The 13,375-nt window shown below is 44.1% G+C and overlaps 1 protein-coding gene across 10 annotated transcripts in view; it reads right to left on the reverse strand.

Annotated features, from left to right (window-relative positions):
• RYR2 (ryanodine receptor 2) overlaps window positions 1-13,375 on the reverse strand; it is a 690,844-nt gene that overhangs the window by 41,938 nt on the left and 635,531 nt on the right. For all 10 annotated transcript variants that reach the window (XM_034765046.1, XM_034765042.1, XM_034765040.1 and 7 more), the window contains 4 exons: window positions 12,618-12,765; window positions 10,382-10,468; window positions 8,772-8,990; window positions 5,364-5,494 (listed from right to left, as the gene is read on the reverse strand). In XM_034765046.1, coding sequence (XP_034620937.1) covers window positions 5,364-5,494; window positions 8,772-8,990; window positions 10,382-10,468; window positions 12,618-12,765 — 585 coding nt within the window. The remainder of the gene's footprint in view (window positions 1-5,363; window positions 5,495-8,771; window positions 8,991-10,381; window positions 10,469-12,617; window positions 12,766-13,375) is intronic.

The following is a 13,375-nucleotide window of genomic DNA, read 5'->3' on the forward strand; positions in this document are numbered from 1 at the left end:
GATGGTTCTGAGGTGACTCCATCACAGTCTATGGGTATGTCTACTTAGTGATAAAAAAAAAGAAGGAAATCGATCGCACTGAGTTTCAGAGCCCAGGTCAGCTGACTCGGGCTCACAGGGTCAGGCTGTAAGGCTATACAACTGCAGTGTAGACATTCGAGCTCAGGCTGGAGCCCAGGCACTGAAACCCCACAAGGGGAGAAGGGTCTCAGAGCCCAGGCTCCAGCCCAAGCTCAAATGTCTACATTGCAATTTTATAGCCCCAGAGTCTGAGCCCTGTGAGCTCAAGTCAGCTGACCCAGGCCAGACACAGCCATGCCACAGATCTTTCATTGCACTGTAGACATATCTTATAAGCACCTACACGGGGAATAGAAATTTGATAATAGAAGCCTCTTCAATCTAGCAGAAAAACATATAAAAAGATCTTATAGCTGGATACCAAAGCTAGGCAAATTCAGACTCAAAATAAAGCACAGATTTTTAACAACAAGGTTAATTAACCTTTGGGACAAACCATGAGGTTTGTGGTGGATCCTCCACCACCGCAAATTTTAAATCAAGATTAAACAGAAATAAATTCAGCGAAGTCCTTGGCCTGAGATTGGACAAATGATCAGGGAGGAGTATAAAAATATTGCTCAGGCATGCAGGAGTGAAATCAGGAAGGCCAAATCACACTTGGAGTTGCAGCTAGCAAGAGATGCTAAGAGTAACAAGAAGGGTTTCTTCAGCTATGTTAGCAACAAGAAGAAAGTCAAGGAAAGTGTGGGCCCCTTACTGAATGAGGGAGGCAACCTAGTGACCGAGGATGTGGAAAAAGCTAACGTACTCAATGCTTTTTTTACCTCTGTCTTCACGAACAAGGTCAGCTCCCAGACTGCTGCACTGGGCAGCACAATATGGGGAGAAGGTGACCAGCCCTCTGTGGAGAAAGAAGTGGTTCGGGACTATTTAGAAAAACTGGACGTGCACAAGTCCATGGGGCCGGATGCGCTGCATCCGAGGGTGCTAAAGGAGTTGGCGGATGAGATTGCAGAGCCATTAGCCATTATTTTTGAAAGCTCATGGCGATCGGGGGAGGTCCCAGATGACTGGAAAAAGGCTAATGTAGTACCTATCTTTAAAAAAGGGAAGGAGGAGGATCCGGGGAACTACAGGCCAGTCAGCCTCACCTCAGTCCCTGGAAAAAATCATGGAGCAGGTCCTCAAGGAATCAATTCTGAAACACTTAGAGGAGAGGAAAGTGATCAGGAACAGTTAGCATGGATTCATCAAGGGGAAGTCGTGCCTGACTAACCTAATTGCCTTCTATGATGAGATAACTGGCTCTGTGGATGAGGGGAAAGCAGTGGATGTGTTATTCCTTGACTTTAGCAAAGCTTTTGATACGGTCTCCCACAGTATTCTTGCCGCCAAGTTAAAGAAGTATAGGCTGGATGAATGGACTGTAAGGTGGATAGAAAGCTGACTAGATCGTCGGGCTCAACAGGTAGTGATCAATGGCTCTATGTCTAGTTGGCAGCCGGTTTCAAGGGGAGTGCCCCAAGGGTCGGTCCTGGGGCCGGTTTTGTTTAATATCTTTATCAATGATCTGGAGGATGGTGTGGACTGCACTCTCAGCAAGTTTGCAGATGACACTAAACTAGGAGGTGTGGTAGATACAGTAGAGGGTAGGGATCGGATACAGAGGGACCTAGACAAATTAGAGGATTGGGCCAAAAAAAACCTGATGAGGTTCAACAAGGACAAGTGCAGAGTCCTGCACTTAGGACGGAAGAATCCCATGCACTGCTACAGACTAGGGACCGAATGGCTAGGTAGCAGTTCTGCAGAAAAGGACCTAGGGGTCCCAGTGGACAAGAAGCTGGATATGAGTCAACAGTGTGCTCTTGTTGCCAAGAAGGCTAATGGCATTTTGGGCTGTATAAGTAGGGGCATTGCCAGCAGATCGAGGAACATGATCATTCCCCTTTATTCGACATTGGTGAGGCCTCATCTGGAGTACTGTGTCCAGTTTTGGGCCCCACACTACAAGAAGGATGTGGAAAAATTGGAAAGAGTCCAGCGGAGGGCAACAAAAATGATTAGGGGTCTGGAGCACATGACTTATGAGGAGAGGCTGAGGGAACTGGGATTGTTTAGTCTCCAGAAGAGAAGAATGAGGGGGGATTTGATAGCAGCCTTCAACTACCTGAAGGGGGGTTCCAAAGAGGATGGAGCTCGGCTGTTCTCAGTGGTGGCAGATGACAGAACAAGGAGCAATGGTCTCAAGTTGCAGTGGGGGAGGTCCAGATTGGATATTAGGAAACACTATTTCACTAGGAGGGTGGTGAAGCACTGGAATGCGTTACCTAGGGAGGTGGTGGAGTCTCCTTCCTTGGAGGTTTTTAAGGCCTGGCTTGACAAAGCCCTGGCTGGGATGATTTAGTTGGGAATTGGTCCTGCTTTGAGCAGGGGGTTGGACTAGATGACCTCTTGAGGTCCCTTCCAACCCTGATATTCTATGATTCTATGAGTTATGCAGGAGGTCAAACTAGATGATCACAATGATCATTTCTGGCCTCACAATTTATTAATAAGAACTTGAACTGGCCCTGATACTCAACGGGGAAACCAGCATATTAGGAAGATCACTAGCATGACATGTTACTCTTATGCTTAGGAGACAGACAGCTGTACTTTGGACTAATTGCCATGTCAATGCAGCTTCCAACAGCTCTAGGAAACAGGTATTGCAGCACTGTAACCTTGAATTAGCAAAGGGGGTGATCTCTGTGATCAGGTTAACCAGGAGTGGGCTGAGTTTTCTTCTTACCTGATGGTATAAAAACAAGTTCCCAGCCTCTTTATCAATTTGGATACGATGGTGTAAAATTAGGTTAAGTGTGCCTTAACATCTGAGCATCTCCGCCACAGTACTTGGACTAGTGTTCTCAACTGAAGGACCTGTCACAGCCATGAGCCTCTGCTAGATCTTTGAAATAATTTCATCTACTCACTACCATTGTCTTCTTCATCCAGACATGGACAGAAACACTTTTCTACCTCTCACAAGCAAGAAGACTGAAGACTGTCAATTATTGATCTATGTCTGTGTTACTTCCCTGCTGGATTACTGTAATGAGTTCTACATAGCAGAATCATAGAATCATAAGACTGGAAGGGACCTTGAGAGGTGATCTACTCCAGTCCCCTGCACTCCAGGCAGGGCTAAGTATTATTTTCAAATGCCTGTCCTCTGAGTGAGATAGACACACAGGAATATATTACTGTACTTCAAGTCCCTGTGTGCTGCACATGGGTCCCATTGCATTTTAAGTATTTGGCACTCATTTTCAAAGCCCTTAAAGAAACCAGGGGCCCAACCACCTCAAGAACTGCCCTTTCTTTGCTAAGACCTTCCCCTCAATAGAGGTAGCAATAAACTAACATGTAAGCTCTCTCTTTCTCTCTGAAAACAATTAACACAAGAAACCCACAAAGGAACAGAGAAGAGAGTCCTACTTGGATGATAAAGGGAATTTTAATTCTTCCATTGATGGCTACGTTTCATGATGATTGGCACACTACAAATAGATACATCACTGTATCTAACCTTCTGTTTACCACCATTCACCTTTCTATTTTCATATCCCTCAATTCCTTTCTCCTGTTATCTTCTCTTTCCCCCACGTCGTCCTCTTTCTGGACCCTTTTTAAATGTATTTTTCCCTTTGCTCACCTCTTCTCTTCACTCTTCCCCGCTTTTATATATGTTACCCTTTTCTAGTATCTTCCTACCACTTCCTTTGTTTTATTTTCTTTCATTCTTGACCTCCAGACTATTGAACACTCTGTCTGTAACCTACCAAGAGCCAGAAACTACTCTCCAGTTCTGGAGAGAGGCAGGCCACACCAGAGGAAGCTCTGTAGCTTTTTAATAACATCTGAACAATTTTATTATTAGATATCTGAGTTTTCCAGATACTGTATATGTCTTCAAGTGTTATTCTTATTCAGTTGAACAATGCAAATAAAGTTCCTGTTATAACCAGTTAATTCTCTTTTTAAAAAACATAATGAGAAAATCAAGTATTCTGAGAAAGCAACATCTGTTTCTATTTCTCACTCTTTTTACTCTGCACCACAGTACATTGCAGTCTGAAGGCAGATGTTAGCTAGCTTCATTGTGTGTCAAATTGAAGGGTTTTTTTCCCAACCTGAAGAAGCTTTATTTTGTGTGCATGTTTTTGCCCAATATTTTTCTACAGTTGTGTGTCATGGTACAATGTTAGCGCAACTGTGATAAACTGGGAAATAACTTTTATGTTTCATGACTATGGTACATACCTCTGTGTCTGTGTTTATGATGAGTTACTTGTTATAGAATTAGCTAAAAAGAGGTTGTTAAAGCAACCAGATGGGAAAGATAAAACTATGATAGAGCACTCAGAATAGCCAGTTTTATAGCTGTGAAGAGGTGACTCCTCAGCCCCGATGACACAGCTCGTTTGCCAAGGTTAAGAAGAGAGAGTTCCAAAAAACCCACTAAGCCACCGAGGCCTAGACAAGGTTGGGAGGTTAATGAGTGGCTAAAGCCAGCCCTGGAAGTGTGAGCGAGAGCTGACAGGCTGGCAAGGGAACACAGGAAGACAGAGAAAGCCTGCTGTGAGCAGGACAGTCTGTTTTCTCCCAGTAAAAGTGGGGGATTAGCTGGGATGAAGGGAGTTTACAAAAATCTGGCAAGGAAAGACTGTTGTGTAATACCCATGCCATTTACTGTTTCTACACTTTGCTCTGCATGCTTTTGTGCCTTTGGGGGAATGAATAAATAATACTTTGTTTGGAAGGCATTGTTTCTGAGTTGCTTTAGTCAACTTGACTGATCACAGGTCCCCGGAGAGAAAGGGCGAAAGGTGTCAAATTGAGTTGGGTGTCAACACAGTTAGAATTGACGTCCAGAGACCCAGACCCAGAGTGGATGGACCATGTGGTTCTGCCCAGAATGAGGTGCAGGAACCTGGGCCTGTCACCTGAGGGGCACACTCAAGGCGGTCTAAAAGGTTCCAAAGTGCAGTTCACCCAGTATCTGTGGCAGTCGCATTTGTTAGTAAATATAATACTTACCAACGTGAACTTTATTGTGCCTTGGTTTTTTTGCAGGGCAAGTCATTTCAGATTCAGGACCTCAGAACACAGACTAATAATCATGATATACAATAATTCCTACAGATGCTTACAGTCTATTGGATTATTTTGCTGGAAGCCTAATCCCCATCGCCATCGTCCACTTCTGAGAAACTTGAGAGCTAGCTATATACAATGTGTGTATTCCAGAAAATTCTGTACACAGCTATAAAAGCTAAAGTAAAAACACTCACTGTGTGTTGATGACGAGTCTGTCCCACTGCCCTTTAATATCATCTTCTGAAGGCTGTTCTGTAATGTACAGCCCATCAAATTCCAATTTCCTTGCAACTTCCTTTTCACGCTTAAAAATAACCAGTGGAACCTGCAATAGAAAAATAAACATATTAAAAATTAGTTCAAAATCAGTGACAGCTCTGGGAGCTGCTATCTTTTAAGAACAGCTAACTGCTTATAAAAATTGAATGCACAGATTGAATGAAGCTAAACCAGCAATCAGAAGGAAAAATTGCATACTACACATAAGCTACAGTAGTCTTTCAAACAGTCAAGTATTTGACTAATGCCAGGAACCTGGGTATGTATAGATGAAGGAGGCCCAGATCCTTCAGTGCCATGCAATGACTTTGCACTGCACTGTTTCAGTACTGTGGCCATTAACCCAAGAAGGCTCAGACAAATGCCAGGGGGATCATATGGTGGCATAGAGCCAATATAAGGGTTTGTAGACCACACACCTTCCCTGCTGTCAGCATAGCAGGGTGAAAAGGGGCATGGCTAAAAAGTGAGCAGAACATTGGGCATGCTCCTATGTCAGGCTCATCTGGGGTTGCATAGGGTTACCATACGTCCGGATTTCCCCAGACATGTCCGGCTTTTTGGTCCTCAAATCCCCGTCCAAGGGGAATTTTCAAAAAGCTGGACATGTCCAGGGAAATAGAGAGGCATAAGCCAGGGGCCACCCGGCCCTAGCACGACCCGCCGGGATCGCAGCGCAGCCCAGCCGCCCCGGCTACATTGTAGCGAGCTCAGGCGGGGCGAGGGAGAGGGCGCAGCCACAGAAGGTGGCAGAGGGGCAGCTGCTGCCCCTGCACGCCGGGCAGACTGCGCGCCCCAGCCAAGCCCGCAGGACCACGGGGAGGCCAGGCCCAGCCAGCGGCTCGGGCTTCCCCCGCAGGCAGGGACCCCCTGGCCACTGGGTGACTCTTCCTGTGGCCCCAGGGCCGTGGGAGCTGTTTCCAGTGGGGAACATGTTCTGCGGCAGCAGGAAGAAGGCTGCGGCGCGGGGCGGGGAGTGTGGTGTATGCTGGGGCTGCAGGGACCCGCGCCGTCCCGGTTGCCGCTGAGCATCCGAAGCCTCCGCCAGGCAGAGGCTGTTGGGTGAGCGGGGGAGCAGGGCAGGCGGGGGGCGCAGAGGCTGCAGGGCGAGTGGGGAGCAGGGGTCATGGAGGCCGCAGGGCAAGGGGGGGTGCAGAGGCTGCAGGGCGAGTGGGGAGCGGGGGTCACAGAGGCTGCAGGGGCAGGGTGTGTGTGCAGGGGCTACAGGGCGAGTGGGGAGCAGGGGTCACAGAGGCTGCAGGGCAAGGGGGGGTGGCGGGGGCTGCAGGGCGAGTGGGGAGCAGGGAAGCACTTAGCAACCCACAACCAAGATCAGAGCGGGAGGGAGGAGGGGGAATGAGGGGTGCTCAGAGGAGGGGGCAGAGTTGGGGCAGGGACTTTGGGGAAGGGGTTGGAATGGGGGCGGGGTTGGAGTGGGGGCGGGGAAGGGGCAGAGTTGGGGCAGGGCCAGGGCCCCCATGGAGTGTCCTCTTTTTTCAGTGTTGAAATATGGTAACCCTAGGGTTGCATTAAGGCACCTGGGGCTGTTAAAGATTGGCATAAATTAAAGTAGTCCTGAGGCTGCTCTTAAGACACAGCAGGGGAAACAGCTGCACTGGCATGAGAATAATGCAAAAGACATCGTTAAAGTACTTTTGCACACCGCCTCCTTGAGTTGTGCTCAGTGCACTTTGCCTGCCCCTGAGGATCTGGACTACAAGGCTCTGGATGCCTTCCCTGGGACAGAACTCTCTATAATGAGCTGGGTGACTGACATTCAAGAGAAGTGCCTCCCATTGGGGCTGGATGCGGCTGGCAGATCTTTAAGTTCCATTTGAATGGACTTTCCTTAGAAAACTGCTACTGACAGAAAAGTACATTCTGGTTGCACTAAAGCGTTAATTACATACAGAGGGCTGTTTTATTGGACTTTTATTTTGAAAAGTGATTCTGTTAGGCTCCCAGCATTATTTCTGAATTTCCACAAATTCACCTTATATTTATCCACTCCACATGAGTGACTCTGCACCTAAACCACAGCCTACAGCTGGACAGCATTATATTGGAACAATAACAATTAAAACTATATTACTTGATAATAGGGTGGATATTACACTCAACATAAAAACTGTAATTCAAATATCATTTGAAGACAGCTTCATAAAAAGTTTTTAGTGGATTTTACTCATTCCCATTTTAACAGCAATTTACAGACACAAATCTTGCACACAAATAAAAAGCAATACAGTTGAAATGGATTTTTTTTAAAGCAACGTGTGTCTACAGTGGCCACAGGTCGAGACTAGAACTGTCCCTTTTAAGGACAATGTCTTCCATTCAGAGCATCAGAAATTGTGGGAAATCATTATGTCAAACAGTTACTTCAATAGTTTAATTCATGTCTACCAAGAGGATAAATATAAAAAGTTATTTTTTGAAAGACATTCCATAAAACTCACACAGAAAAAAAGAAAGCCGTATCTCAAAAGCCAGGACCTGGAGATGGTACTGCATATGTCACCTGACACCCAGTCATTGAAAATGTGTTTCACTATTTATTGGTGTTGTGCAAGTATTTAAAGTGCATAAGGAAATCAGCCACTTGGTAACCATTTGCCTTCACTTGGAAAGCAGATCCTGTCTCTGTGGCAAAGAAAAGGTAACCAATTAAAGATAGGATGAAAAAATAACTAGAAGTCAAATAATTTCCTACTGCATAAAAACCTGTGCAAAGAGAAATGCTATTCATGTGCCTCCTTTGAGCAAGCTGCTGCTATGTTGCATTCCACTTCTGATAAAACAAGACTAACAAAGGTATAAAAGGGACAAGAGGAAGGCCTTGTCAGAATATCACCCATGGGAGATCAGTCAGAAACTCTAGTCCAACTACCACACACCCTTGGCAATATACACTTCTTGTGCAGCACAGCCAGCTGACATGCAATGCTGCCATTGTAATCTATCCTCCTCTGATCACATGTATCCCCCTCTACTTGTATTTGAAAGCCACAGGCGGCACCTCAGCCAGAACAGGGCTGCATTAATGTACATGGCAAATGGCCATGTGTTGAGTCTATGAGAACATGCCATATGGAGGGATTCCACCTCCCTCACATGACAGGCCTCACCTTTCTGAATTCTTGTGAGGTTCATCACATGCATAACTTATATACAGGGGAAGCCAGCAACCTAGTGGCTCTTCATGGAGGTCCTCACCCTGTTTGTGAAAAATTTCTGTGATTTTGCTCCACTGCACATCACTCAATAGAAAGGAGCAAAGGGGTCTACAAAAACAAACAGTGCTACATTCCTCGACCTCTTACTTTCAAACAGTAATATCCAATGATGCAGAAAAAGGAGATGACTGTGTGTAGGATGGCCAAAATCCGCAGCGTGGGTTCCATATAGCCACTGCTTTCTTCAAGGACATAGTGCACAGCGATGATCCGATGGGAGCCGCTTTCCAGGCTGTTTAACTTGGAGTCTTCCTCAGCATTTACCACAAGAACTTCCTTTTCTTCTATCACAGCAGAGGTGGAGACCTGTTCAAATCACTCACAGTCAGTGGGAAAACTATTTAATTTGACAGGAGTTTTGCATTTCTACACGCTATGTAGTATAAATCACAGAGACAAACAAAAATGTAAATGGGGGGAAGGGAACCTTTTTTTGTGAAGAAATCGCCACTAGAAATACCTCACAGAGATCCCTCTACTTTATTCCACTGGGATGACTGGTTTTGCCATTCCCTCACTATAGAAAAGCTACCATGAACTTGACAGATCACTGGGGATCCATGGAAGGTCATGACCATAGAGTCATAGATTTTAAGGTCAGAAAGGATCATTATAATTGTCTAGTCTGACCTCCTGCACAACGCAGGCCACAGAATCTCACCCACCCACTCCTGTAATAAACCCCTAACCGATGTCTGAGCTGCTGAAGTCCTCAAATCATGGTTTAAAGACTTCAAGGTGCAAAGAATCCTCCAGCAAGTGATCCCTGCCCTATGCTGCAGAGGAAGGCGAAAAATCCCCAGGGCCTCTACCAATCTGCCCTGGAGGAAAATTCCTTCCCGACTCCAAATATGGCAATCAGCTAAGCCCTGAGCATGTGGGCAAGACTCACCAGCCAGACATCTAGGAAAGAATTCTCTGCAGTAGCTCAGATCCCATCCCATCTAACATCCCATCACAGGCCATTGGGCATGTTTATCGCTAATAGTCAAAGATCAATTAATTGCCAAAATTAGGCTATCCCATCATACCATCCCCTCCATAAACTTATCAAGCTTAGTCTTGAAGCCAGATATGGCTTTTGCCCCCACTGCTTCCCTTGGAAGGCTGTTCCAGAACTTCACTCCTCTGATGGTTACAAACCTTCGTCTAATTTCAAGTCTAAACTTCCTGATGGCCAGTTTATATCCATTTGTTCTTGTGTCCATGCTGGTACTCAGCTTAAATAATTCTTCTCCCTCCCTGATATTTTTCCCTCTGAGATGGTCTTCTGCAATGAGGAAGGTGAAGACCCCCCAGTGTGCATGCCCAGCAGGCTCTAATTAGCATTGTGCCTTATTGAATTTGACTATTTAAATGGTTAACTCTTTCCTGCCATGACTGTGTGTAGAGAGGTCAGGCATATAGGCTTTTGGTATGTGTGGCATGTTTTACATAAGATTCTCTTTTTTTTTTTTAAATTGTACTGATGGAAAAAATACTAATAGACATTTTAATAGAGGTATAACTTTAACAAGATAAGCACTCAATACATTTTAAATATTAAGCAGATCCTTAATTCACTAGGCTATGCAGTCTTTGGCTAGTTTTAATTGGAAGTTAGAGTGTGTTAATTTGGCTACGGAGTCTCCCATGTTTTTCAAATTCATGCAATTATGCAATACAAGAGTTGATTAGTAATAATACAACAAATTTACCTTATAGAAGAGCAGGATGAAATTGATGGCAAAAGCAACAAACAAAGCCAACATCCTCATGTTATAAAAATTGCGAGCAAAATAGTTCTGAAAATAAAAATAAAAAATACAGTTTATCTATAAATAATTTTATATATTGATTTAGTCAACTTTGATGAACTCATAAAAATTACTTCTAAGAATCTTATGTTATAAAAAATATTTAAAGTATCCAAATCTAGAAAGCTTGTAGAGTTTTACTGTTAAAAACCCTCACAAGAACACCTCTTCCCACAATCTCCTCCAAAAATTGCTTGCATGTTTACCAAGGTTTTCAGTTAGAGTGGGAGAATCATAAAACGAAGCTGAATTTGGAACCAAATCTTAGACCTTGTGAAGAGTGAAATGCTTGGATAACTCAGTCTTGAAATTAGTTTTCATGTTGTTAGGCCACTGTACTTTCAAGTTCCAACTGCAACAGGATTGAAAGTGGAAATATGGGAAATCCCATGAAAATACTGTTCCCCTAAGGTCTGTAGCCGGACGTGGTTTGAACAGTCCAGGTAAGTTTCAGATGTGGAGCTAAACTTGTATCCTAACTAAATCTTTTGGATATTTCCCATGGCTAATTTTTAAAACATTCACAGCTGCTGCTTTTATCTCTCTCTACATATATACACACACACACACGCACACAAACACACACGCACACACACACAAACTACAATAAAAGAATACTAAAGTTGCAAAGTGAATCACTCAAAAAAATCACTCAAAAAGTCAGAGAATGTTGAAGATAAGGCTGTATGCATAACCGTAACTCTCCACCCCCTTTTGTGAATGCATTACAATTTACAAGCTGGCATAAATATGTATCTAAACTGGGGTGGAGGGAAATTGAATTATTTGAGAAACATGTTCCTTTAATTAGTCTTATTTTCCATAGATATGGGCTTTCAAGACAGTTTTTAAAAAGGTAAATATTTCATGCAAAATAAAGGACATCTGTTTTATGCAGATTTATATCTAGATATGAAATTTTAGACTAATATTGGGTTTTCAAAAATTCTTTAAATTGGTTTGTCACATGCCATTTGTGCTGCTCTGAAAGGTCTCATATACAAGGGAAATTATTTATCACTGCTCTAGGGGCTAGAAAGCAGAGAAGCAGTGAAAGGTGACCCTGCAGACTCTTGAACACTATGGCCTTAGCGGTAGCTCTTTTTACAGGAATATGTGTGGTGGAGTTGTCATGCAGGCAGGTGCAGAGCCAATGGGTTAGAGAGTTGCTTGGATCCATGGGAGAGAGCAGAGGAGCCCTGACTTGTGGTCGTTGTCATGGAGAGGCTCTGTAGCCACTACCACAGGTCTGAGACCAAGATTCCATTCTTCAGCCTTGTGCCTTTCAGATATTGAGCAAAGCCTCTGAATGGTGCCTCAGCCTGAGAGACAAATGTAATTTACCTGTGAGAGAGCTTCAGAACTCACCAAATTTTGCTCTCAGTTCTGAGATCTCTCCACTCTAAATTTTCCCCTTCATAGATTCCAAGGCCAGAAGAGACCAGTGTGATCGTCTAGTCTGACCTGTTGGATAACATCGGCCACAGAACTTCCCCAAAATAATTCCTTTTGAATGTCAGCATATCTTCTAAAAAAAAATCCATCTTGATTTAGAAATTGCCAGTGATGGAGAGGCCATCACGATCCTTGGTAAACTGCTCCAATAGTTAATTACCCCCACAGCAGGTTCGTGCTGCTTACTAATAGGATTTCACAGCCGCAATGCAGCTATGAACATTCGTGGCAAATTATTTTCAAGAATGCATATAATTCTTCCACCCCTTAAAAATACAAAATACATATGCATCCATTCCAGCCACAAACCCCCACATTTGCATTCACAAATTGGGTAACTGCATGTACAAGTACCAACTTGTGCAAAGAAAAAAGCAGCATGGTTTTGTCGTTATAAAGAGTGTACGTGCTTATTTGAAGGCAAACATTACATGCAGATTTGAAGAAGGCCCTTAATGTTTGTTTGTTTTTTTAAATGATTATTTTGCCTAGCACATTGGTATTTTCACTGTCATGTTGTTTTTATGCCTTTTTGGGGGGATGGGTTAAGGGCAGAGAATGAGTGAAGGTTGCTACAGCTTTCTCAGATGCACAGACACTTTCTGTAGGCCTTTGTAACAAGTTCCTGGCTAACATTCAAGTACTGAGTCCAATGTAGATAACAGTGTAGATAACATCTTACAAGAAGTTTCTGCTGGTATGCTATGATTTTCTTCCAAAAGGCTGATTCCTGGACTTCTGGTTCTCCATATCTGTGTGCATGAAGCTGTCTCAGCTTCTGTTTCCCTTTGTCTTCTTTGGCTTTTTCTTCCTTTTCTCCATCTTCTCCCCTGAGAAAACAAATAAACCCATAATGTGTGCTGAGTCACTGAAGATAACCTAGAGATCTATTGTAAACTTTTTTCCCACCCGGATGTTTACAGTCAGGGGTCGACACCACCACATTGCGCGACGGACACTTGACAAAATTACCATATTTAGTGACGGACATTGGGGGCTGGGGGTATTGTGTCATTCAGTCATTCAATGTTTTGAAAAATTACCATGGATCTCAAAATTTTTACCATGGACACATTGCTGACCCCTGTTTACAGTCCCACCACATTAAGGGGAAAATCCTGTCCCCTCATGAAGCCACAATAGCCATGATTCGTGCAGGGAAGAGACGTGAAATGAAGAGGAATCCTCCCTCTCAGGCCACAAAGAAATGGCAACGATGTTCTGTGGGTGATACTGCAGCCACTGCATTGCAGTAGCCTCTCTTAAATGAGGATATTTGACTGGTGAATCCAGGTAATTATGGATCCACCTGCTCCACCCTTCCTATTCCCAAGCCCCACTCCATATTTGTGTAGTTAGTACCAACAGAACTAAGCTCTGTAATGCACTTCGGGTAGCTCCCCTTCAGCCTCATGACTACACCACATCTGCTGTGATGAG

Source organism: Trachemys scripta, chromosome 3 (assembly GCF_013100865.1).
Source record: "Trachemys scripta elegans isolate TJP31775 chromosome 3, CAS_Tse_1.0, whole genome shotgun sequence".
NCBI lineage: Eukaryota > Metazoa > Chordata > Testudines > Emydidae > Trachemys > Trachemys scripta.